General features: G+C 39.4%; 1 protein-coding gene across 2 annotated transcripts in view; it reads left to right on the top strand.

The window, feature by feature from the left end:
- The window catches only part of ENDOV (endonuclease V), a 71,050-nt gene that overhangs the window by 39,880 nt on the left and 4,177 nt on the right, over positions 1–26,993 (top strand). The window contains exons 8-9 of one of the 2 annotated variants that reach the window (XM_036756909.1): positions 17,340–17,413; positions 23,565–24,190. In XM_036756909.1, coding sequence (XP_036612804.1) covers positions 17,340–17,413; positions 23,565–23,682 — 192 coding nt within the window. In that variant the 3' untranslated portion in view covers positions 23,683–24,190. Of the gene's footprint in view, positions 1–17,339; positions 17,414–23,564; positions 24,191–26,993 lie in introns of those variants that run through there. The other variant, XM_036756910.1, reaches the window with a different exon arrangement.

Raw genomic sequence — 26,993 nt, 5'->3', positions numbered from 1 at the left:
CCCACCAGCTATCAAGGCAACCCATTCCACCTTTAGACAATCCTAATTGTTAGGAAATTTGCCACTTTGTAGCTCCCAACCATTGTTCCTTATTTTACCACAAGTCTAACATAACGAGTTTAATCTGTCTGCTACATGTAACCTTAATACTTGAACACAGATAATATCCTCCTCAATTTTATCTTCTTCAGCCTAAATATGCACAATTCCTTTAGCTAATCCTTAAGTGACATGAACACAAGGCCGTTCACCATCCTTGTCTTCCTCAGTACACTCTTCCGTTTATCACTGTGCATCTACAACTGTGTCATCGAGAATTAAACACAGTACTCCAAATATATTCTGTGGAGGCCAGAGTACAGAGAAACTGTCCCCCTCCTTTTCCTGGAAACTGTACCTATCTTAATGGATATTATGGATATCATGTTAGCATTTTGGGCTGCCACATCACACTTCTAACAGCATTGAGTTTGCAGCCCACCAAGAACTCCAGAGCTTTTTTAGACAAACCCCTATCTAACCATGCCTCCCCCATCTGGTACTTGTGAATTTGATTTGTTGAACCAAAATGTAAGACATTTATTTCTATTGGATTTCAGGTGATTAGATTCAGCCCAGTGCTCTAGCTGTCAAAGTCCTTTTGGATTCTGATTCTGCCTTTCATCTTTGCAACATCTGCACATTTAATGATTTATCCAAGTCATTAAAAATGTTAAATAGCACAGGACCAAGCAGGCATCTCTGATTCACTCTACTGGAGACCTGCCAAGTTGTTGGTGAACATCAAGTCCTGCCATTCAGCTACTTCCAAATCCATGCAATTGTATTGTCAGTCAACATTTAGTGTTTACTATCAACCAATCAACAAGTATTTATTAGGTGCTTACTATGTGCCAGGCAAGATACAAAGTACAAAGAATAAAGCACTTCCTGCACGCAATGAGCTTATGTACTAATGGAGGAAGACAAGTATAAACACACACAGGTATATACGTACACATTCCACACATCATAAACATAAAGTGAATAAATACAAATATATGCAAGTTAGTTAAATAAAAGGTAGGGAGGGAAGGCAGTAGCAGTTGGGGAATCAGGAAAGGCTTCATGCAGAAGATGGTGCCTGATGGTGCTGCATTTTAAAGGAAGAGAAGAACTATGAGTAGGAAATAAAGATTGGCTGGCTTGGAGAGTGGTGGAGGGTCAGTGAGGTTGGAAAGATAGGTTAGGGCCATGTTGTATAAGACTCTAGAAGCTAAGTAAAAGACTTTATATTTTTACTCTAGAGGCAATAGGAAGCCATGGGAGTTGGTTGAGTAGAGGAATCACATGGTTAGATCTGCACTTAAGGAAAAATGTGTTGGCAGTAGTGTGTAGGGTGGATCAGAGGTGGGAGAAACTTAGAAGAGGAAGACCAGATAGGAAGCTCTTGCAGTAGTCCAGATGAGAGACGATGAGGGCCTGAGTGAGTCAGGTGAGGTGATGATGGTAGCTGAGCAATGTGAGGTATGTTGTGAAGGGAGAAATGGCATTTGGGCACCTGGTTGGATATGTGGGATATAGGGAGTGTGAAGAGTGCAGGATAACACCAAGATTACAAACCTGACATGCTGGAAGGATGGTGGTGCTTGTTGATTTTTTTCCTATTTATTCTGTGCATAATTTGTACATAGTTGTTTGCATGTTGTCTCCCCCATTAGATTGTGAACTCTTCCAGGGCAGTTTCTGTCTTTTGCTTTTCTTTGTATCCCCAGCACTTAACACAATGCTTTGTACAAAGAGGTACTTAATAAATGTTTATTGCCTGACTGACTGATAGAGATAGGAGAGTTTTCCAGAGGGAAAGGTTTACGGAGAAAGTTCAGTTTTAAACTTGTTGAGTTCAAGATGTCTCTGGGACATCTACTTTGAAATGTCCAATAGCCAATTGGTGATCTTCTATCAAAGCTTGGTGGAGAGACTGGGGCTAGGGAAGGGAAGGGAAGACCAGACTCTTGGAGAGCACTCCCTGCTAAAAAGGTGTGATATGGAAGATATCTGTAGTCAGATAGGTAGAACATGAATCAGGAGAAAGTAGCATCATTGAAAACTCAGGAGAGAGTATCCAGGGAGAAAGGGTAAGCAGCAGATATGTTGAGAAGGATGAAGAAAGGACTATCAGATTTGGCAATTAAGAGATCATTGGTAACTTTGGAAAGAGTAGTTTCTGTTGAATGATGAGGTCAGAAGCCAGATTGCAAAAGGGTGAAGTGTGTGAGAGGAAGCAATGAGTATAGACAACTTTTTCAAAACAACTTTTTCAAGAACTTTCAAGACAGAAATGGAGGAGAGATATAGAACAATAGTTTAAAGGGATTCTAGGATCTAGTGAAGGTTTTTTAAGGATGGGAGAGATTTGGGTATGTTTGAAAACGGAAGGGAAAGAGCCAGTTGTTAGGAAGAAGTTGAAGATTTGAGGTGGGGAGATGAATGAGGTTGCAATATGTTGGAGAAGATGAGAGGGGATGGGAACAAATGAATGGGTGTAGAGAGAAGAGAGTGGCTTTGGAAAAGAGAAGAGCCACCTCTTTGTTAGAATGTAGAGAGTGGTGGGGAACCTGTGACCTTGAGGCCACATGTGGCCCTTTAAGCCCTCTGGTACAGCCTTTTGACTGAGTCCAAGCTTTACAGAACAAATCCTTTTATTAAGGGGATTTTTTCTGTGAAGCTTGGATTTAGTCAAAGGGCCACACTTGAGTACCTAGAAGGCTACATGTGGCCTCAAGGCCACAGGTTCCTTATCCCTGTTCTAGAGGAAAGGAAGAGAGTGGGAGATGATGTCAAAGTATTTTGAGAAAAGAGTTTTGAGAATGAAGAGAAGGGAGCTCATACAAAATGGCCTCAATTTTTTCAGTAAAGTAAAAGGCAAGGTCCTTACGTTTGCCAGGAAGGAGATGGGGCTTGGGGAGAGGACTTGAAGAGGGAAGAGAAAGTTTAACAACTTTTGTGGGGAGTGAGTAAGGAATAAATTAGGGAGGAATAAAAAGACTGCTTTGTTACAATGAGGGCTTAGTGAAGGTTTTTTTTTTGACATGAATGTGCAGTGTAGTGTAGTGTAGTCAGCATGGTTGTGTGAAGCATAGCAGTAAGCACTAGGTATACAAAGAAAGGAAAAAACAGTCCTTGTGCTCATGATGCTTACATTTTAATTGGAGAGATAAAGACGAACATAACTAGGTATATACAAGATATAAACAGTGGATTGAAGGTAATGTTAGGGAGAAAAGCATTCTTAGCGAGGGGAAGCAGGAAAGGCCAGCAGAAGGTGAGATTTGGGATGAGTTTTGAAGGAAACCAGAGAAACTAAGAGGCTGAAGTGAGCAGGGAGAAAATTACAGGGGTGGGGATGTTCAGCACAATAGCAAGGGAGATAGGAGATAGAACAGCAAATAGACCCGTATGTCTGGATCTCAGAGTATGTGGAAAGTGATAAAACACAGGAATACTGGAAACATAGGAGCAGACCACATGGTGAAGAGCTTTAAGTACCAGAGGACCTTATAGTTGATGTTACAGGTAATGGAGAGTTTATATGTGTGGGGGTGACTTGGTCAGACCTTTACTTTAGAAAATGGAGGATGGCTTGGAGTGGAAGGAGAAATGAAGCAAGAAGACCGGTTGGAAGGTTAATGAAGCAGTCTAGGTAAGAGGTCACGAAGACCTGAACGTGGGTGTTGGCTGTGTGAGCTGAGAGCAAGGGACGTGTACGAGAGATGTTATGCAGGTGGAAACAATCTTTGGCAAGAGAGGGGATACGTGGGGTTAGTGAGAATGAGTAATCGAAGAGGACACGGAGATCCAGAGCCAGAGAGACTGGGAGGATGTGGAGTAGATCTGGGAATTATCCTCATAGAAATAAGTTGAACCTATGAGATCCCCAAGTGAGAGAAAAAAGAGAAGAGCACTTAGTAACTTAGTAAATGGTCTTCTCAAGGAGTTTAGCTGAGAATGGGACATGAGATCTAGGACCATAGCTAGTGGGGATCAGTTTTTAGGAGGGTTTTGAGGATGGCAGTGACACAAGCATGTCCGTAGGCAGCAGGGAAGGAGCCAGTAGTAGGGAGATGTTGAAGATGAGAGAGTAGAATTACAGGGCAGGCAGTTTGCTGGAGAAAATATGAGGAAACGGAATCCAGTAGATCCCACATAGAGGGGTTTTGCCTTGCCAAGGAGAAGGGCTTTCTCTTCATTTGAGACAGACATCTCAAATGGAGGAAATAGAGGGTTTGAAAGAGGAGGAAGGGAGAAGAAGATAGAGGGAAAAGATGAGGAAGGGAGAACTTGCTTTCTGTGAATGGCCTCAATTTTTTAAGTGAAGTATGCAATGAGGTTCTTATCAGTGAGTATAGGGGACAGGGAGTGTTGTATGGGAAGCTCAAAGAGAGGTATGAGAAGGTTTGGAATAGCGGCTGTGGAAAGTGAGACATGATATCTATTAGAAAGCAGTAGAAAGACTATTGCTTCAGTGAAGATCCAGTTGAAATAAGATACTATAAATTTGTAGTGGACCCAGTTAGCATAGTTCCATGATTTTCTCCAGCTCCATTCAGCAGCATATGAATAGCAGTAAGAGGAGTGGTCCAGGGTTGGAGTTTGGCAAGATGTGACCAGTGGCAAATAGGCCAGGCGGATAAGAGTTAAGAGTAAAGGATAATGTAGAATTGAAGTGGGTTCACTAAAGGAGTCAAAATAGAGAAGGGAGAGGAGAGAATGTAGCCAGTGTGGGAGTGAAGGCCTGGGAAAGAATGGAGGGGTACAAGTAATGGAGGTCACAGTAAGGATGAAGAACTGGGTTAGAATGACAAGATTATGATAAGATAAAGGAATTTCAGAATCCATGTATTTCAGAGTAGAACATTTGTGGGTGGTAGCAAGATCAAGAGGCGTTGTATGTGAAATCCCCTAATATACCTTGAGGGCAGGATTTGTAGTGTGAGCCATGAAGTGAACTTATTGAATAAGGAAAGATAACATCTGGGGATTTAGGGTTAATGACCCCCAGGATCCTCTGGATCAGCTGATAAATTTGGATTGTGTGAACCTCAAAGGAGGAGTGGTTGCATAGTGGTAGAGAAACAAGAAATAGTCCTTCCTCTATCTCATTCCATCTTTTGCACAAGAGTAGTAGGAGATATTTTACCAAATGCTTCGCTAAAATTTACGTGAACTATATCTAAAACATTTCCTTGATCTACCAATGTAGTAACCTTATCAAAAAAAGGAAACAAAGATTAATCTAGCATAACTTGTTTAGGGTGAAGCCAAGATAATCATATCTAGATAATCAAAAAAATTTCCTTAATAATGCAAGTTAAAATTAAGGTAGGCTGCGGCTCTAAGTTCTGAATACTATTCGTTTATTAGTTAAGTGCAGATTTACCAATAAATAGAATCTCAGCTTCCCCAGCAAAACTAAGGTGGAATGGCCACCTTTCTTATAGTTTTTAGGGAAGTGTTGAACAAAGAACAGGACTTTGTAGATGGGGAACAAGTTATGATTGGTTAGAAATTGGAAATGAGGGGTTAGCAATAACTCCCTCTTTTCCTCCAATGACTAAGAAATGTTCATTGTTTGAGTCCGCCGGCAAGGTTAGAGATACTGGGCCAGACTTCTTTGGATAACAAACCAGACATCCTTCAAGGGTAACAGATTTCCTTGACACAGGAATAGAACAGTGATGAAAAAGAGAACTGGATTCCCAAGCAGGACTCCTCACAGGACAGCTGAATTTTTAAACTAAGAATCATGATTTAAGCAGTTGCAGGACAAAATCAATTAACTGTCAATAAGATCAATTAAAAAATACACAGAATCATTCTGATTATTTCAGTAATCTCTTCTAGAATTTTCTCAGGAACTATATTGGAGTATAACTTTCAGATTCTTTTCTTCACTTTTAGAAGAAGTGGGATAACATTTGCCCTTCTCTGGTCTGTTGTACCTCTTAGGCTCTTTCAAAATTGTACTGACAGGGTCTCAGTGTTCACACCCACCAGCTGTTTCAGCACCCAGGCACATCTGGACCATGTGACTTGAATCAGGGGCAGCTGTCCTTTTAGGTGCTTTCTAACCATCTCCTTGTTATCTCTGTTTCCGTCCTCATTTTTGTTTTTTCGTCTCCAACACAAAGCTCATTTTTCTCGGCTGAAAAGAAATCCAGAAGCAAAATGATAATTGAGCAGCTTTTCTTTCTCTCTTGTCAGTTACTTTTGTCCCATTTACCGCAATCAGGAGCACTTTGCCTTCTTTAATCCTCCCTTTTTCCAAATATAGATATAATCTGTTAAACCGTTAGATTAATTGATTAATTAATCCATTAGATTCTGAACTCCTTGATGGAAGGGATTCTTTTGCTTCTTTCTTGTTTCTCCAGTACTTAGCAAAGTGCCTGGCACATAGTAGGCTCCTAATAAATGTTTGTTCACTTATTAATTGATTGTTATGCCTAGAAAAATAATCATTTTTGTTGTCCTTCACTCACAAGTCTTGGCTCATTCTGAACTTTAGTACTTGCAATATTTTTTACAGGACTGCATCACACTTTTATATTCAGCTTTTGTCATATACTCTTTCTCCTATCTTTGTTATACATCTTTTTAAAAATCTAAGTTGGCGGTTGTGCATCCACATTAATCTCTTCAATTTCTACGTTTCCTCCTCACTAAAATAGTTTTTCTTTGTATCTTTAGAACATCATTCATGAGAGTTTCCCGTATCTCCTGGCCTAACTTCCTAAATAGCATTTTAGTTCATGGAATCCTTCCTGTCCTTCCTCTGAAAAGTGCAAAATCTGATACCCCCATATCTAGGTTACATGTCTGACTATACCCAAATTTTTTCTTCTCTAATACAAACTGTAGGAGAGAGTGGCCACTCTATCTTCTTTCCCCTCAAACGTCTTATCATTTCCACTTTGGCAATTATTTCTTCTCCATTAGTGAAAATAAGGTTCAGCCTACATTGAATTGCTTGTCTTCTCAAGGAGGGTGGGTGGGGAGGGAAGAAGGGAGAGAATTTGGAACTCAAAGTTCTAAAAACAAGTGTTAAAAAAGTTGCTTTTGCATGCAACTGGGAAATAAGATATACAGGCAATGGGGTATAGAAATCTATCTTGCCCTACAGGAAAGTAAGGGAAAAGGTGATGGGAGGGGGAAGTGGGGTGATAGAAGGGAGGGCAGACTGGGGAAAGGGGCAGTCAGAATATATGCCATCTTGGGGTGGGGGCAGGGTAGAAATGGGGAGAAAATTTATAACTCAAAATCTTGTGGAAATGAATGTTGAAAACTAAAAATGAATTAAGAAACCATGAAGTGTCAAAAAAAAATAAGGTTCAGGTGTCAAAATAATTGAAGTCTCCTATCACTATTATATTGTGTCTCTCAGGCTTATGATCCATTTCCTGTACTCTTCATCTGTTTCTTGTTCCATCCAGACAGTCTGTAATATGTGGCAAGAACAAAATCATTTCTGGTTCTCTCTTTTTTTATTTCTTCATTCATATGCTTCTACTCCTGGTTCCTGCATGTACTCACTGTATACTAAGAAGCATAACCTCTGAATATACAATGCTACCCCCCCCCACCTCTTGCTCCTTTAATTTCACTTGTTTCTTTTGAATAAAGTATACTCCTCTAGAGCCACATTCTAGTCGTGTGTTTCACTTCACTAAGTCTCAGTAATTTCCTATGAAATAAAATTTGTCTCCTTGTATTTGGGCTTTTATTTCCTCTTGCTTGTTGCCTAACCGTTGGGAATTTGTATATAAATATTTGAGACCATAACTTTTCACTACTGTTTCCTTTCTTGTATTCTGTTTCCTGTGAACTTCTGGTTGTCTCACTTCTATTCTTCGTTCTTTGTTGTTTCTGCTCTTTGTGGTGTTCTGGAGTAGTTTTCTCCTTCACTTACCCCCTTTATTTTAAAACTCTTGTGATTAGATTTATAAAACCACAGACAAATATATCCCTAGCAGCCCTTGTGATGTGCACTCCATTCCTGGCCAGGAGTCTGTCATTGCTATAGTTTAAACCATGCCAAGAAATCTAATTCCCTTCTCAGACCCCTTCACCTTGGTTAATTGTTCACTCCTCACATTGGATTTTCTCTTCTACTTCACTTGTTTTCAGTGGGTAACAATGAGTAAAACACAGCCTGCTCCCTAAGACTTCACAATCTTTGGTAATAATTTCTTAATTCCTTATGACACTATCATCTGTGCCCACATGAATCACCGTAAGTAGAGCATAGTCACTTACTGTGACAGGACTTTGGATGTTTTGTGTTAGGTCTTGGATGTGTGCCTGTGAAGCCTTCTCTGTTATTGTCAATCAGGTTGATAGACAGCTGCCTGATAGAGGGGTTGCTAACTATTACTACACTTCTTGTAATCCTCACTGGATGATTTCTCACCTGGTGTTTCCGTGGCTCTGTTTTTGGTATTCTTTGAAGGACAGATGGTGACTGTTCCTTAAAACTTACAGCTCCCCCCTCTTCAGGAAGATCCTCAAATTTGTTTTTTAGCTCTGAGTGTACAGTTGTCTTTTTCCTTCCCTTCCTCCTCTGTATGACATTCTTCTACTCCCTTTTGATAAGAGTCATTTCCCTTTTGCCAATTAAGAGCCTTTTCACCCCCCCCCCCCTCCATGGAGAGCCTGCTTTAGGTTTTTTTCAGGAGCACATCACTGTTGTGGATAACTTGGAATGTAGAGGGGTATTCCTCAAGTCCTTCCCTTATTCTTCTAGAAGAGAAACCAGCCTACCCTTGCTTGGTTATAGCAAAAATATAAGCATCTTATATTCAGGAAAGTCATAGAAAAATTTACTGCTCTTGATATTGAGATTCTCAGCCTCATTTTTTTGAACTACTTGTAGGTGATTACACTTTATCCCCTAAGCACTTAGTACTTTTCAAACCTTTTATCACTTCTTAACAGCTGTATCCAACTTTGTTTTGTCCGTCTCAACAAGAAATTTTAATAACAGCACATTTCCTTTCCCTCTTCTCACTCATCTTTTACTTATTTCATCCATTTGGTTTACCTACCACTTCACCAATTTGTTTTACTTACCTTACTTGCCTTGCCTTGCCAAACTCCTTCTCTTTTTCCTCCTCTTTGAGTGCTTCTCATCGGGTCCTTGCTCTTTAATCTTCTTCTTCCCTTGGATTGAACTTTTCTCCTCCTTAAGTTCATTTTCAGTTCTTTAGTTTATTTCTTCAAGTTTTCCCAAATTTCTCTTTTCGCAAATTCAGTCTTTGGTCTTCAGAAATCTAAATTTCAAAAATCATCTTAATGAGTTACTTCTTATTTAGCTTAAGTTCTTGCAACCTTTTCTCACAGAAGTCAGAAGTAAAATCTGGACCTGGATAATTGTTCTTCAGTTTTTCCTCTATATTCCCAAATTTCTCTTCCCAGATTCAATCACTGGCCTTCTTAACAAGTTCAGACCCCTCCAGATCTACTTTTGCAGTTTTGTTCTCCTGATTTGGCTCAAATATGTTCTTTTCTCCCAAAACTTTCTAAAGCAGAGGCCAGAAGAAGAATTTCTACATAAATTCTACATTTATCTCTTTGCTTTATGATTAGGTCTAGAAAACTAGTCCATTTGACCAATTTCCGTGAATGTTCAAATTGGGAGTTTATTTACTTTACAGACCAAATCCGATGTCTTGAAACATCACTACATAAGATAAAACATAATTATATAAAGCAAAATCCTGTAATATGAATGGTCTTCTCAATAAATGTAATATGAAGGAGGAGATCATTGTGTGCTTAGCACTGGGAGACATATACAAAGTTTCCATTAACAAGTTATTCTGTGGAGTTTACAATTTTAAATGAGAGAAGACTCCAGTGTGTGATGTTATATGCTATTATGTGATAAGTGCTTTAGAAAGGTATGAAGCACCTTGTGAAATCCAGAGATGAAGATTTCAATAGTGGGGATCAGAAGAGACTTCATGAAAGTGTTGGCATTTAAGTTGGTCTTTAAATTTTTTTCCTTTTTCCTCTCTCAGACCTTACTTACTGCAGCTCTCCTCAGCTTCTAGAGTCCAAGTGCATTTGCTTTAAAATTATTAAAAAATTATTATTTATTTTTAACATTCTTTTTAAATTTTGAGTTCCAAATTCTTTCCCACCTCTCACTGAGAAAGCAAGCAAAATGATGTCACTTTTACATGTGAAATCATGTAAACATTTCCATATTAGCCATATTGCTAAAAAAAATAAAGCGAAAAAACTATAATTCAGTTTGCACTCAGAGATCATCAGTTCTCTCCCTGGAAGTGGATACCATTTTTTTGTAATGAGTCTTTTGGAATTATCTTGGCTCATTGTATATCAGAGTAGCCAAGTCTTTCACAGTTGGTCATCATTACAACATTGCTGTTACTGTGCATAGTAATCTCCCGGTTCTTCTCACTTCACTTTGCATTAGTTCATATAGGTCTTGCTATGTTTTTTTCTGAAACCACTCCACCCTCCCCCAGTCATTTTTTGGTAGCACAATAGTACTCCATCACAATCATATGCCATAACTTGTTCAGCCATTCCCCAGGTGATGAGCATCTCTTCAATGTCCAATTCTTTGCCATCACAAAAAGAGCTGCTACAAATATTTTTGTATGTGTAGGTCCTTTACCTTTTCCTCTTGATCTCTTTGGGACACAGACATAGTAGTGGTATTGTTGGGTCAAAGGGTATGCACAATTTTATAGCCCTTGTGCACAGTTCCAAATTGTTCTCCAGAATGGTTGAACCAGTTCACAACTCCACCAACAATTTGTTAGTGTACCTATTTTCTCTTATCCTTTTCAACATTTGTCATTTCTGATAGATGTGAAATGGTACCTCAAAGTTGTTCTAATTTGCATTTCTCTAATCAGTAATGATTTAGAGCATTTTTCATATGATTGTAGATAGCTTTGGTTCTTCTGAAAAGTGCCTGTTCATATTCTTTGACCATTTATCAATCGGGGAATGGCTCTTATTTTTATAAATTTGAATCAGTTCTATACTCAGCATATATTTGAGAAATGAGGCCTTTATCAGAGAGATTTCCTATGAACATTTTTTATATTACTTCATTGTCTGTGGTTCCATTTAGCATAAAGTAGTTTCTTTGATTATTTCCTTTAATTGGATCTAATTTTGCTTTTGCTTTGTCTGAGATCACAATTGCTACCCCTACATTTTTTGCTTCAGCTGAAGCATATTAGATTCTGCTCTAGTCTTTTATTTTAACTCCATGTATGTGTGTTTCTGTTTTAAGTGTGTCTCCTATACAATTTATTATGGATTCTGGTTTCTAATCCATTCTACTGTCTGCTTCTGTTTTATAGGTTAGCTCATCCAATTCACATTCACAGTTATGATTACTAACTACAATCCCTCCATCCTGTTTTCTAGTTGTTCTTCCTCTCTCCATCTCTCTTTTATCCTGTCCTTCCTCACAAGTCTTATTTTGTTTCTAACCACTGCCACCCTTAATCCACCTTAGCTTTTTCCCCCACCTCTCCTTTTCACTTATTCCCTTCCTTTCATATTTCCCTATTGGGTAAAGTAGATTTCTGTGCCCAACTGAGTAGGTATATATATTCTTCACTCTTTGAACAGTTCTGATGAATGAGGTTCAAGTGTTGCCTGCTGCTTCCCACCCCCATTTTCCTTTTCACTAATAAAGCTCTTCCTTGTGCACTTCTTTTATGGGAGGACATTTCCCCTTCTACCTCTCCCTTCCCCCTTCTCCCAGTACATATCTCTTTCTCACTTCCTAATTTTTTGTAGATCATTTCAACATAATCCATTTAGACTATTGCCTCGTGTCTGTGTAGGTTCTTTCTAACTGTCCTTATAATGATAAAATAATTAGGAATTACCTGTATCATCTTTCCATATAGAAATGTAAACAGTTTAATGCACTGAGTCCCTTATAATTACTCTTTCATGTTTACCTTTTTTTTTCTTCTCTTGAGTCTTGTGTTTAGTATCAGATTTTTTATTCAGCTCTGATCTTTTCTTGAAGAATGCTTCAAAGTCCTCTGTTTCATCAGATGTCCATTTTTCCCCCTGAAGATTACAGTCAGTTTTGTTGGGTAGGTTATTCTTTTTGGGTAGGTTGTAATCCTAGCTCTTTTGCTTTCTGGAATGTTATATTCCAAGTTCTCCACTTCTTTAACATGGATGCTGCTAAACCTTGTGTGATCCTGATTGTAGCTCCATGATATTTGAATTGTTTCTTTTTGGCTGCTTGAAATATTTTTTTTTCTTGACCTGGAAGCTCTGGAATTTGGCTAGAATGTTCCTGGGAATTTTCATTTTGGGATCTTTCAGGAAGTGATCAGTAGATTCTTTCAATTTCTATTTTACTCTTTGGATCTAAGATATTAGGGCAGTTTTCCTTTATAATTTGTTGGAATATAATATCTAGGCTCTTTTTTTGATCACAGCTTTTAGGTAGTCCAATAATTCTTAAATTATCTCTCCTCAATCTATTTTCCAGGTCAGTTGTTTTTCCAATAAGATATTTCACATTTTCTTCTGTTTTTTTTTCATTCTTTTTTACTTTGCTTGATTGTTTTTGATGAATTGTGAAGTTCTTAGCTTCCACTTGCCCAATTCTAATTTCTAAGGAATTATTTTCTTCATCAAGCTTTTGTATCTTTTTTTCTGCTTCGCCTATTATGCTTTTTAAGTCCTTTTCCTCAGTGCATTTTTATGTGCCTCTTTCCATTAGGCCAGTTTTATTTTTTAAAGTGTTATTATAAAGTGTTATTTTCTTCAGGGTATGTGTGTGTGTTTGTGTGTGTATGTGTGCACATACGTGTGCTTCTTTTATCAAGCTGTTAATTCTCTTTTCATCCTTTCCTTTAATCATTCTCATTTCTTTTCCCAATTTTTCCTCTATCATTCTTATCTCTTTCTATAACTTTTCTAGGAATTCTTGTTGGGCTTGGGTCCAGTTAGCATTTTTTCTTTGAGGCTCTGGTTGTAGCTGTTTTGACATAGTTGCCTTCTTCTGAGTTTGTGACTTGGTCATCCCTGCCACTGTAGTAGCTTTTAATGATCAAGTTTTTTTTGTTGTTGTTGTTTGCTTATTTTCTAGTCTTTTTCTTGACTTTGAATTTTATGTTAAAGTTGGTCTCTGCCCATCTGGGGGGTAAGGAGGCACTGTCCCAAGCTTTAACCTTTTCTGTGTTGCTGTTTTCAGAGCTAGTTCTTGGGATCTGCAGGTTTTTGGTACTTTCAAGGTGGTGTAATCTGGGGAGAGGTATAGTCACTGCTCTCCTGGTCTGCTCTGGTCTTTACCCAGGAAGGGCTCTTGATCCCCTGCAGCCAAAAATGCTAGCACTCCTCTTGGCCCTGGAACTTTGACCAGGTCCCCTACTCTTCTGCAGCCACAATCACTACTGCTTCTCTCTGCCCTGTAACTGTGGTCCCTGGTGACCAACCACAAGTGCTTCTCTCTGCCCTTAAACTGAGACCCAGAACTGTGTATGAGCAATAGAATTGCCAATTAATGCCAGCTGTACCCAGGGCCAGGAAAGGTCCCATATAGTATCTTTCTGACCAGTTTTCCTACCCCCTTACCATATCTGGGCTGAGAGCTCCAGAAGCTGCTGCTGCCACCATTATGGTCACCTCCAGTGCCTGCTGCTGGTGTTGCCAGCACCCTGGTGTCACAGACGTCTTATGTTACTTAAGTTGTCTTAGGCTGGAAAAATATCTCACTCTGACCTTTTGTTGCTGCTCCAAAATTTGAATTTAGGAGTTGTTTTAAAGTTGTTTGGAGGTGAATGTGGGGGAGTTCAGCTGAGTTACTGCCTGTACTCCCTCATCTTCTTCACTATCATTTCAGTTGGTCTTTAAAAGATGGATAGGACTTTAAGCAAAGAGGGCGGAAGGTGGGCATTTTAGGTATAGAGAATAACATGAGCAAAAGACATGGAAACATGTGAGCATAAGGCATGTTCAGGAGACGGTCCACTTTGGCTTGGAGAGGTATGTAGTGTGTATGCTGTAGAGTTAGACGGCACAAGATTGTGAAGGGCCTCTCAGCAAAGGATATCACCTCACGCTTCACTGAGAACATTGAGGGCATCCATTGTAAATCCCATCTCCTCTGTCTCCAAATTCTGTCCTTCAGATCATCTCAGCCTTTTCATTGGTAGCCCTGAATCCAGTCTTTCCTACTCACCTTTCTCTTCCTCTCATCCTCCATATAGCTGCCAACTTGATACCCCTTTTTTAAAAAACAAGGATTTATTTTTTTTCTCCCTCACATTTCCTCTCACCCTCATTGAAAAAGAAACAATAATTTGTAATATGCACAGTCAAGCAAAACAGGTTCCGGAATTGGCCATGTCCAAAAATGTGTCTGATTCTTCATTTTGAGTTCATCATCTCTCAGTCAGTGGGTATCACTGGTCCTTTCGAGTAGTGGTTGGTTAATGCTTTAATAAGTTGCTAATTGTTTCCAAATTGTCAAATCAATATTTGTGTATTGATATCTAGGTATATAGTATAGGTCCAACTGTGCTACTCTTCTGCTCAAGAAACTTCAGTAGCTCCCTGCTGATTTTAGGTTAAAATACAAATTCCTCAACTTGACATCTGACTACAGATCTTTCCTACTTGGTCACATACTCTGTACTCCACCAAACTGGACTACTTGTTCCTTTTGTGTAACATTCCATCTCCCATCTCTGTGCCTTTGCAGATGCCTATAATATTCTCTCTTCTCACCTCTTCTTCTTTGAATGACTCTTTTCAAGGCTTGGCTCAAGTAACATCTCTTTCTTTTTTATTATTTTTATTTTAATTAGATTTTTTATATTTAGTTTACAATAGTCAATTCTACATGTTCTTGAGTTTCAAATTTTTTTCCCTTCCCTCCGCTCTCCCTTCCCACCCCTGCCAAGACGGCATGCAGTCCGATATAGATTCTACATAAACTTTCGCATTAAACTTATTTACACAATAGTCAAGTTGCAAAGAAGAATTATGACCAATGGAATGAATCATGAGAGAAAAGAAACAAAACCAAAAAGGAAGAGGAAAAAAAGCGAGCAAATAGTTTGCCTCAGTCTGCATTCAGACTCCACAGTTCTTTCTCTGGTTGTAGCCAGCTCTCTCCATCATGAGTCCTTTGGAGCTGTCTTTGAGCCTTGTATTGCTGAGGAGAGCACAGAAGCATATGTCTGTGGTTGTGCACAATGTTCTCCTAGTTCTGCTCCTCTCACTCAGCATCAGATCATGTAGGTTTTTCCAGGTTATTATGAAGTCTGTATCTTCCCCATTTCTTATAGCACAATAGTATTCCATTACATTCGTGTACCACAACTTGTTTAGCCATTCCCCAATTGATGGGCATCCCCTTGATTTCCAATTCTTTGCCACCACAAAAAGAGCTGCTATAAATATTTTTGTACATATGGTCCCTTTCCCACTTGTGTGATCTCTTTGGGATACAGCCCTAGAAGTGGTATTGCTGGGTCAAAGGGTATGCACATTTTTATAACCCTTTGGGCATAGCTCCAAATTGCTCTCCAGAATGACTGGATCTGTTCACAACTTCACCAACAATGTATTAATGTAAGTAGCATCTCTTTCAACAGAACTTTCCCCACATTGTTAGTGTTCCTTTGCACTGGTTCTCCTCCACACCTGGAATGCTCTGCCTCCTCACTTTCACCTCCTAGCTTCACTTGCTGAAACTCAGCTCAAATGCTAGATGCTGCAAGACTTTCCTAGAATTGAGCCTCTTACCTCCTGACTCCTCTAGCTGCTAGAGCCTTTTCCTCTAAGGTTTACCTTCTGCCTACTCTGCATGTATATTATATGTGCCTACTTATATATATGTCTCCACCATTAGAAAATAGGCTCCTTGAGGGCAAAGACTGTTTTTGCCTTTATTTACCTTTTTATATTTAGCACATTGCTTGGCACATAGTGAGAACTTAATGGATGCTGGTTAGTTAGAAGGATAGTGCAAAGAAAGGCCCATAGGAATGGGTGTACACTATTTGTATGTAGTTAATTAGTCAGATGGGCCTAATTAAAGCATGGTATTTATTGGGAGATGATGATAGGTCTTATAGTAAAGGGTAGACAATGATAGAAAACAGTTTCAAACAAAAGGTTGCAACTTCAGGCATCTTTGACTCACTTTCCTTTGTTTACCATGTTAAATTAGTCACCAAATTCTATCTCTTCTTCCTTGACAATGTTTCCTGTTTCTGCATCTTTCCTTCGCATTCCCACTACAACCACTGTAGTTCAGGTTCTTATCACCTCATGTTTTTACCTGATCTCCCTGACCACAGTATCTATTTCTAACTGTAGTCATTCCTGCATATTACTCCCGGGGGAATCTTCCTAGATAACAGATCTGATGATGCTACAAACTTGCTTAAAATTTGTTAGTGGCTTCTAATCACCAACCAAATATAGTCTAAATGTCCTAGCCTTGCCTTCAGGAGCTTATATGATATGATTCCAACCTTCTTTTCCATCCGTGTTACCCATAGTTCCTCTGCACAAACTCTATGCTTTAGTCAGATTGTGTGTGCATATCTCTCAAATACACTCCACACTCTTCTATCTCATCACCTTTACTTCTGCCATTCCCTATGCTTCGAATACCCTTCCTTCATCCATCAATATTTTCATCTGGTGGGATCCATCAAAGTCCATCTTTTGAGGCTCTACTCAAATGTTTATGAAGTCTTGGATTTCCCAAATCAGAAAACATCCCTCTTTCCTCCAATCTCTCATCGTACTTTTCTCAAGCTTCTCTTATGGCACTTAAAACATTCCTTATACAAGGGTAAATTTGAGGATATCTTTAAAATGCTTTATTTAAAAAGGATGAACAAAAATGTTGCCAACTTTATATTTGCACAAACTATGAGTACTACATGTTCAGACATAAGTATGTAATGTCTGTGAAAAATGAAAAAATCATTTTGTCTATTGACTCTTCCTTGTTTTTTACCCCAGATTTATAGTCAGCACCTGAAGGTGAGCACTCTTAGAGTATACATTGAATGAATGGATTAATGGATGAATAAATGAATGTTGGAGAAAACTAAATTCTCTAGCTCCTCTGGTCCTAGATTATATTGTCTTACTTTACTTAATCATCATCAAACATAAAATGAGTCAACATGGTAATCTTTTGTTTTTGTGTGTCAGGGTTGGGAAAAGACCTGCCCTAGGAAAGAATTCAGAAAATTCAGAATTTCAGCTAGTTCCACCTCTTCTCTACTCTTCTTCAACTTAACCATGTATTGCAGGCAGACATTCGATCCCGAGAATACATCCGGAGGACTGTTGAGCTTACCAACTCACAGGAAGGAGGGCAAGAGAGGTAGGTATATGATATGAATGGGAATATATGCCTAGACCCCTCCTACCCCTGTCCCCGCAAGGGGAAATGACTATGCATGCCATGTTAGGAGGTTAAAGAGCCAGCCAGGGTTAGTGCCCATAAAGTGATACTTTTATAGGTTTGCTTTGCCCCACCTTTCTCCATGGAAGGCTGAGGTTCAGAGTGAGTACTACAAGAGGGAGACAAGACCAATAGTGTGGGAAATTTTAAAATGGGCCATGCAGCAACAGACTAGCTAGCTCCATTGTGAGAATCCAGATGTTACTGTGGCTGCCAAGGAGAGAGTGAGCAGCTCAGTACACCTCCACAGTGGCAGTCAGGCCAACTGAATTCATAGGCCTATACTCTTGAGCCTAGAAAGGACCTTAGCAGTTATCTGGTCTAACTCTTTCATTTTACAGGTGAGGAAATTGAGACTTAGAAAGGTTAAATGACTTGTCCTAGGGCATACAGGTAGCATGTGATAGAGATTGGAGATGTGGATAGAGTCCTCTAACTCAAATCCAATACTCTTTTCACAATACCATAGTGCTTCCTTCTATTGCTAACACTGCCACCAACCTACTGTATGACCTTGCATAAGACAAAAAACCCAGAACTCTCAGATCAGAAGCTTGTCTAGTCTATCCCCCTGTCTTAAAGAGGACTAAACCCTCTTTATCTTCTCTATTTAAAGATTTCTAGGCAAAAGAGTTTTACTCATTTCCCTACATAATTTAGTCCAAAGCCTTGCTACCTCCTACCTTGCAGTTAATTTTCTCTGCTAAATGATTCCTAATACAGGGTACTTTGAGGTCCTGAAATGAACAGTCCTGTCAAACTAAAATGATTGCATTCTTGTAGTGCCAGGTGCCAGACACAATACTTATAAAAGTAAGATGTCCCTTTGGGACATTGAATATCTTCAGAGAAGAAAAGAGGGTTGTGTCCAAATGACTGGGATAAAACTGTTGCCCTGGTTGGATGAGATGATGATAATGGACAAGAGAGAAGGCTGAACTTCTCACCTCTTATTTTTCTCCTGATTTTTCTTTTCCTGACAAGGAGAATAAATCCTTAGATTTGAAAGGATAGAGCAAAAATGACTAATAGAGAGTTGAAACCAAAGGTAAGATGGAAAATAGTAAAAGTTGCCCCTTGATGAGTTCACTTTACAAGACAAACTCTATCCCAGAGAACTGAAAGAACTGGCAGCTGTGGTTGCTGAGCCAGTGAGCCTACCCATGAGCAATTGATATTTTTCCACTTCTATTTAAATCTGACTTTAGTTGTGTGAAAAATGTTTTGTAATTTTGTTCATGTAGTTCCTGGGTTTGTCTTGGCAGGTAGACTCTCAGATATTTTATATTGCCTGCAGTTATTTTAAATGGAATTTCTCTTTGTATCTTTTTGCTGACTGGTCTTTGTTGGTTATGTATATATATATGTGTGTGTGTGTGTGTGTGTGTGTGTGTATGAATGCTGATGATTTATGCAGGTTTATTTTATATCCTGCAACTTTACTAAAGTTGTTCATTATTTCAAGTAGTTTTTTTAGTTGATTCTCTAGGATTCCCTAAGTATACTGTCATATTATCAGCAAAGAGTGCTAGCTTTATTCCCTCATTGACTATTCTAATTCCTTTAGTTCCTTTTTCTTCTCTTATTGCTATAGCTAACATTTCTAGTATGATTTTGAATAATAGTGCTAATAATGGGCATACTTGCTTCGCCCCTCATCTTATTCATAAGGATTCTAGCTTATTGCCATTACAGATAATGCTTGCTGATGGTTTTAGATAGATACCACTTACATTTTAAGGAAAGCTCCATTTATTCCTATGCTCTCTAGCATTTTTTATAGGAATGGGTACTGTATTTTGTCAAAAGCTTTTTCTGCATCTATTGAGATAATCATATGATTTTATTATGGTCAGTTATGCTGATAGTTTCTCTAACATTGAATCCTGCATTCCTGGTATAAATCCTTCCTGGTCAAAATGCATGATCCTTGTGATATATTACTGTAATCTCTTTGCTAGTATTTTATTTAAAATCTTTGCATCGATATTCATTAGGGAAATTGGTCTATAGTTTTCTTTCTCTATTTTAGTTTTTCCTGGTTTAGGTATCAGCACCATGCATGCTTGTGTCATAAAAGGAATATGATAGGACTCCTTCACCTACTTTTCTAAATAGTTTATAGGATATTGGAATAAAGTGTTCTTTAAATGTTTGGCAGAATTTACTTGTGAGCCCATCTGGCCCTGGGGACTTTATTTAAGGAGTTCATTGATGGCTTGTTCAATTTCTTTTTCTAAGATGGAGTTATTTTAAATATTCTATTTCCTTTTCTGTTAATCTGGGCAGTTTCTAGTTTTGTAAATATTCATCGATTTTGCTTTAGATTGTCAGATATATTGGCATATAATTGAGCAAAATAGTTCCTAGTAATTGCTTTAATTACCTCTTTATTGGTGCTAAATTCATCCTTTTTATTTTTGATACTGGTAATTTGGTTTTCTTTTTTCTTTTTAATAAAATTAACCATTGGTTTATCTATCTTAATGGTTTTTTTTCATAAAACCAGTTCCAGTTTTATTTATTACCTCAATAGTTTTCTTTCAGTTTGATTAATCTCTCCTTTGATTTTTAGGATTTCCAATTTGGTGTTTAATTGGGGATTTTTAATTTGTTCTTTTTCTAAGTTTTTTTTTAAAAGTTACATGCCCGTTCATTGAGCTGCTCTTTCTCTGTTTTCTTGATGTGTGAGTTTAAAGATATACAGTTTCTTCTAAGTATTGCTTTGGCTTCATCCCATAAATTTTGGCGTGTTGTCCATTGTCATCATTCCCTTTAATGTAATTATTGATTGTTTCTATGATTTGTTCTTTGGACCACTCATTTTTAAGGATTAAATTATTTAATTTCCGATTAATTTTAAATCTGTCTTTCCAATGCCCTTTATTGAAGGTAATTTTTATTTCATTATGATCTTAAAAGGAAGCATTTCATTTTTCTGCCTTTCTGCATTTGATTATGAGGTTTTTATGCCCTAATACATGGTCGATTTTTATGTAGATGTGATGTACCGCTGAGAAAAAGGTATATTCTTTTCCCTCCATTCAGTTTTTTCCAGAGGTCTATCATATCTAACTTTTCTAAGATTCTATTCACCTCCTTAACTTATTTCATGTTTATTTTGTGTTTAGATTTTTCTAGTTCTGAAAAGGAAAAGTTGAGGTCTCCCACTAAATAGTTTTACTGTCTATTTACTCTTGTAATTCATTTACCTTCTTTAAGAATTTGGATGCTATACCACTTGGTGCATGTGTTTAGTATTGATATTACTTCATTGTCTATTGTACCTTTTAGCAAGATGTAGTTTCCTTCCTTCCCTCTTTTAATTACATCTGTTTTTGCTTTTGCTTTGTCTGAGATCACGATTGCTACCCTTGCTGTTTTTATTTCATCTGAAGCATAATAGATTTTGCTCTAGCCCCTTACTTTGTGTGTGTGGTCTCTCTGCTTTGTGTGTTTCTTGTGAAAAAACATTTTGTAGGAGTCTGGTTTTCAATTCACTCTGGTTTTTAATCCACTTCCATTTTATGGGTGAGTTTACCCATTCACATTCACAGTTGTGATTACTATCTGTGTGTTCCCTTCATCCTATTTTTCCTCTGGTTTATCCTTCTTTCTCTGCTTTCACCCTTTTCCTCCTTACCTGTGTTTTGCTTCTGACCGCTGCTTCCTCCAATCTACCCTCCCTTCTGTCAGTCTCCCCCCTTCTTAACTCTCTCCCCTCCTACTTCCCATAGGGTAAGATAGATTTCCATACCCAACTGATTGTATATGCTACTCCCTCTTTGAGCCAGTTCTGATGAGAATAAGGTTCAAATGATGCCCACTGTGCCACCCTCCCCCAATCCCTTCCGGTGTAATAGATTGTTTGTGCCTCTTCATGTGAAATAATTCTCTTCTTTCCTTCTTCTCCCAATGTAATCCTTTTTGTCACTCAACTTTTTTTGGGAGGAATATCGTCCCATCAAAGTCACCTTATACTTGCATCCTCTTGCATACTCCTAACTGCTAAAATAGTGATAGCGTTCTTAAGAGTTACAAGTATCATCTTCCCCTCCCATGAAGGGAAGTAAACAGTTTAACTTTATTGAATCTCTTTATTAAATTTCTTTCCTTTTTTACCGTTTTATGCTTTTCCTGAGTCTTGTATTTGAAGATCAAGTTTTTTTGTTCAGCTCTGGTCTTTTCCTCAGGAATTCCTCCAATCTCTCCAACTCCTCCATTTCATTAAATGTTTGGGTTTTTTTCTCCTGAAGGATTATGCTCAGTTTGACTGGGTAGGTGATTCTTGGTTATGATCTTAGCTTCTTTGCCTTCTGGAATATCATTTTCCATGCCCTCTGATCCTTTAATGTAGAAGCTGCTATAAATCCTTTGTAATTTTGACTGGCTCCATGATAAATGATTTTTTTTTCTTTCTGGCTCCTTGCAATATTTTTTCCTTGACCTGGGAGTTCTGGAATTTGGCTCTAATGTTCCTTGGAGTTTTCATTTTGGGATCTCTTTTAGGAGGTGATTGGTGGATTTTTTCCAATGCCTATTTTAACCTCTGGTTCTAAGGTATCAGGGCACTTTTCTTTGATATTTGTTGTTGTTTTAGTTATTTTTCAGTCATATCCAACTCTTCATGACCTCATTTGGGGTTTTCTTCACACAGATACTAGAGTGATTTGCCATTTCCTTCTCCATATCATTTTACAGATGACAAAACTGAGGCAAACAGGGTTAAGTGACTTGTCCAGGGTCACACAACTAGTAAGTGTTTGGGGCCACATTTGAACTTAGGAAGATGAGGCTTCTTGATTCCAGGCCTGGTGCTCTATTTACTACTATCTAGCCATCACCTAGCTGTCCGGGCTAATAGCTCATTGAAAAACAACATCCGTGGATTGCAAGCTCTACCTGAGTCCATAGAGTGTGATAAAGCAGCCCAAAAAAGCAAACATGATGTCAGGCTGCTTTAAAAGAGACATCGTATCCGGTACTAGGTTGGTGACTGCCCTGCTGTCCTCTGCTCTTGTCCATCATCCTCATGTGGAGGATGGCGTCTAGGTCTGGGTGTCACCTTTTTTTTGAATAACATTCATAAGCTGGAGCATGTCCAGAGGAGGACAACCAAGAAGATGATAATTAACATTTGTCTTGCTTTGAGCTGTTGCATAATGCTTTTTTTATACATGCTCTCATTTAAGGATTAATTGAAGGAACTGGGAATGTTTAGCTTGATTTAAAGAAGATCTAGAGGGATATGTAATTCTAATGAAAGGCTTTCATATGGAGGAGGCATTAGGTTTGTTTTCTGCTTGGCTCTAGAAGGCAGAACTAACAGCAATTTACTAACTACTAACTAGGGCAGCTAGGTGGTACAGTAGATAGAGCACTGGGTCTGGAGGCAGGAAGATCTGAATTCAAATCCAGCCTCAGGCACTTACTAGCTGTGTGACCCTGGGCAAGTCACTTAATTCCTCCTCTGTAAAATGGCGACATACTGGAAGAGTAAATGGCAAACCATTCCAATATCTTTGCCAAGAAAATCCTGGTTGTGCAGAATTGGACATAACTGAACAACAACCAATAACCACTAATTTTACTAATTACTAACAATTAAGTAACAGAAAGTTTCAGAGGCAGATTTCAGGCCTGTGTAAGAAAAAATTTCCTAGTAATCACAGTTTATCAAAAAAGTAGAATGAACTGCTCTGGGAAGTGAATGACCATTTGTTGAGGGATATGGTAGAGGGAATTCCTGCTCATAGAAGATAAGATCAGATGACCTCTGAGGTCCCCTTTAGCTCTGGTTCTGTGACTCAGCTGCCCATGCTGTGTCCGTGCTACATGCCCCTCACTTCTCAGTCTAGTGTTGTACCAGTGCTGCCTGACATCTCCTCAGAGCTGAAGAGGGGTTGTCAGTGATAAACCTAGTTGTTGGCTGGCCTGGTAATGACTGAAACTCCCAAGTTCATTTCGCTTTTCATAAGCAGATTGAAAATAACTCCCTAGATGCCTCAGTATGTTGACTATGGATTACTCTGCAAATGTCCTTTTATTCTTTTCTGGCTCTTCTTTTCAGGGGTTATGAGAGGCTGAGACAGAAGCAGAACCCAACTTTATCCCCTACAAGAGGCTTAAGAGAGTCTTCAGGAGAGGAAAGGCCTCCTGAGAATCCCAGCCCAGGACATCATTCATAACTGTGTGACATAGGGACAGGCCTCAGACCCTATCATTGTGAACCAAGAATGAAAGGAGAGTAGAACTGTTGTGGACACTGTGAAAACTCTGAATATCTCTCTGAAGATATGGCCAAAGGAAAAGGCAGTTGTGTAGGACCAAAACCTGGCTCTCAGGAAAAGTCTTACAAGAACTCAATACTTTGTATGATTTCAGAACCTTCAATAACTGCAGTGAGCTTACCCAGCCATGACAGAAACACCCTCTGCACAGGGCAGTGTGTGTGGTCCCTGTGCTCACCAGACATGACTCAGGGTAGAAGTGATTCAGGGCCTTTAAAGATAGTCAGCCTTCACAAGACATAACACAGGCCACCTAACTTGTAGTAGCAGCAATATTTACCATGTAGGGTAGGTTAGTTTCTTCTTAACAAGTGTTGAAATGGCTCTTGAGAATTGATTGACCAGAGAACCGAGGCTTGAAAACCATCATTGTCACTTCCTGGTGGTCTGAATACACAAAGCCAGCAGTGGGTGGGGTGGGGGGGTGGGGAACAGCACCCAACTGAATTCTTTCCCTGTGGTGGCCAAGTATAAACCCCTTTTTAAAACTATTTATTAACTGTTGGATAACTGCAGTCTACTAATTTCATTTTAATTCTGACCTGGAAGCCCCAGCTTGGCCTGCCTACAACACTACACTAACACCATCATGCTTGTGGTCACGCAGCCTTAGGAACAGCCAGTCCATGTGTTCAACAGAAGACAGATTTCAAGAAGGCAGAGAGCCAGTCTCTCTCTGGAAAACTTGTGAGGCTTTTTTTTTCATTTGGGGACAAGAAATGGGACTCACTTTTAAAAGAAGAACTTCACATTAGAAAAATAATGACCCAACTCCTGCCTACCCATTGTTACCTCGTAGAGTGGATGACCCATGCCTTTCTGCCTCTTGCTTAGCTCTCTAACACACCGTAGACCAGCCCCAGCCCATTCCCCAAGCCTGGCCAATCTCTGGCATCTCATAAACACATAGGGGGAAGGGAGAAGGAGAGAGTTACCTAATCACCAGCTCTTGCTGGCTCCAACAGACTGAAAGAGGGTGCCGTGGGTGGGTGGGAAACACACAGAGGGAGCTGCACCTGCCAGCAATCTGCTCAGTGAATAAAGTCCTAGTCTCTGCTACCTGAGAATGGGTTTTTAGGCATTTGGAGAGGCAGCCAGGCTCAGCTGCCCTGGACAATGGATGGAACAGTTCCTGTTCTACTTAGAATATTAGGGCCAATCTAAGCCCTTGCTTCCTTCACTCATGACCACATGTATTCTGTTTAACCTGCCTTGCTCTCTCTGGCCCATCATCCAATCTCAGCATTCTGGCTTCGGAACTCATTTCCACAGCACAAACCTGGCTTTGCTTTTGTATTTTTGCCCAGTGCTTTCCTAGACCAGATAAATGCAAAGACTAATAACCTGCCCTGATGCCTGAAATAGCTGCATCTTGGGGTGGTTTTGTCACCCCAAGAGACAGACTAGAAGAAATCACCCAAATGAAGGGTGTGAAAATGGGCTGTGGAAGCTGGTGAGGCAGAGCCAGAGAAAAAGGGAAAACTCCCTTTGAGGAGCTCAGTGCCAGCAGCTGGCGCCTGTGCTAAGCAGCCTCCCATCCTTCATGTTAACTGCCTAGCAAAAAGTGAGGAACTCTGATCCCCAGAATCAACAGTGCCTGCCCCTGCCAGCCTGGAGCTACAGAACTTTGGTTTTGTGCAGTGGGATTTGGCTGCACATCCTGCTCCCTAAAGAGCTAAAACTGGTCTGTTTCTCCCATATTCTTTCTAACTCCACATCCCAGATTTACTCTTAATGAGTAACTCATATATCAAGAAGTTTGTGAGTGTTTTGTTAAATTTTCATCTTTGATTCTTTATTCTAACCTCCTTGGGAATAAATGGTTTAGGAGCGTCATTTAACAGATGGGGAAACTGAGAACCAGGGAGGCAGACTTGCCCGAGACCCCACATAGGTGTTGGATCTGGGGTTTTAACTCCCCTTCCAGTGTTCATCTTGTCATTTTTTTCCATTTTAAATGTAGTTTAATAATGGGAAGTGAGCTACTCTGTTGTCTTTAAAAATAGACTCTCCAGTGGACTGGAGAAATTGGAAGAAACAGGAGAAAATGAAGAAGGGAAATTTTGTGTTTAGGGAATGCCACTTGCTGTTCCATTTTTCTCCTTTTCCCTGGATTTCTTAATCATTCTTTTGTGAAGCCTCTTTATCAGGTTGCAGGGTCTGGAATATTGGGGTGGAAAAAGTAAATTTGAAGGGAAGTTCGAGCCTCTCTCTGGGAGTACTATGTCTTCTCCCATACTGAACATGTAAAGTTGCTTTCATACCCCTCCTTGGGAACTGGAAAAATGGTCATGAAAAGCACATCTGTTTCATGATTAGAAGTCTGTAGTCTCACAGATACCCCTAAAGCTTTCACCTGGTGGATAGGACAGAATAAAAGGAATTGGGCTTTCCCTTATATAAGCCTTTTGTTAGGCTTCAGGGGGCTTCTCTGTCCAAGGGAATCCTGCCCCACAGGAGGCAGGTGCCTCCTGTGGCTTGGATTCAGGTCAAGTCTCACATTTTAACTTGTCATTCTGCCCAGCATCATGTCTTCCAGACCACCTGCAGTGTCATGTTCTGCCTTTTGCTTGCATCCTTCCTCTCTCTTCTCTGTGCTTTCCTTAACCCTTCTATCACCACTACTTTTTCCCTCTCTCCTCCATTTTTCCTTTTCTCCTTCCACCATCTTTTGTGTTCTCTTTCTTGCTTCTCCCCACTACCCTTCTCTATTTCTGCTTTCCCTTTCCTTTCTTCTCTCTAGCTCTCTCCTTGCTCCTTCTCTTCCTGGGACACCATAAGTTGTCATAGTAGTTAATATTTGAATGTCACTTTAGGTTTGAAAGGTGTTTTACATACATATAAAGGTCAGAAATGTCCCAAAACCTGAGGGCCTTCCAGGTAACAGAAGCCACTGTACTTCCCCAGATCAATTTTTCTTCCCAACCTTTATAATTCAGATAATGAAACCACTCCATGTGCGTAAGACTCACCAAGTTTGCCTCTCTCTGCCCTGTTAGTTTATCTGAAATCCTGCCAGGCCCCCAGGATTGTCCTTGTCTTCTGAGCCCTGCAAACCTCCAAGGCCAATCCTAGACCAACTTCCTAGACCATAAGAACCTTAGCCTGATCTCTTCCTATTGGCTTTATCTTTCACTTCCTTTCCTACTTCAGGTGCTCTATGGGACTAGGGTTTAACTAGTGCCCTCCCACAATCCACAGCAGAGCAG

This window comes from Trichosurus vulpecula, chromosome 4, assembly GCF_011100635.1.
Source record: "Trichosurus vulpecula isolate mTriVul1 chromosome 4, mTriVul1.pri, whole genome shotgun sequence".
Classification (NCBI taxonomy): domain Eukaryota; kingdom Metazoa; phylum Chordata; class Mammalia; order Diprotodontia; family Phalangeridae; genus Trichosurus; species Trichosurus vulpecula.
The sequence above is the reverse complement of the archived record's forward strand: the minus strand, read 5'-3'. Positions and strand labels throughout refer to the sequence as shown.